The following is a 277-nucleotide window of genomic DNA, read 5'->3' as shown; positions in this document are numbered from 1 at the left end:
AAATCCAGAAATCAAAAAATAATCACATTTACCAAACAAATACATTTAGTCCACATACAAACAACACAAATTCTTAATTCAAAAACTGAAAAAAAATTAAAAACCCTTAAACCAGAAACAGCCCAAATCACCTGTTCTATCAAGCTGACACCTTGAGGTACAAAATTAGTGCCACACCCATCGCTAACAGCAGTGTGCGGAACGACAGAGGTGCAGGTGGTCTCACAACACGCAGAAGCAGTGACTTCAGATTCAGTGAGTGGAGTGTTGGTGCAAC

The 277-nt window shown here is 39.4% G+C and overlaps 1 protein-coding gene across 1 annotated transcript in view; it reads right to left on the bottom strand.

Moving 5' to 3' along the window:
• Positions 1–277, bottom strand: part of LOC119594574 (probable cation-transporting ATPase 13A3) — a gene marked incomplete in the record, with an annotated part of 33,510 nt that overhangs the window by 9,940 nt on the left and 23,293 nt on the right. Inside the window, 1 exon segment of the mRNA XM_037943610.1 lies at positions 132–277. Within this exon segment, the coding sequence (XP_037799538.1) occupies positions 132–277 (146 nt within the window).

This window comes from Penaeus monodon, chromosome 34 (genome assembly GCF_015228065.2).
Source record: "Penaeus monodon isolate SGIC_2016 chromosome 34, NSTDA_Pmon_1, whole genome shotgun sequence".
In the NCBI taxonomy this organism is placed as follows: Eukaryota; Metazoa; Arthropoda; class Malacostraca; order Decapoda; family Penaeidae; genus Penaeus; species Penaeus monodon.
The sequence above is the reverse complement of the archived record's forward strand: the minus strand, read 5'-3'. Positions and strand labels throughout refer to the sequence as shown.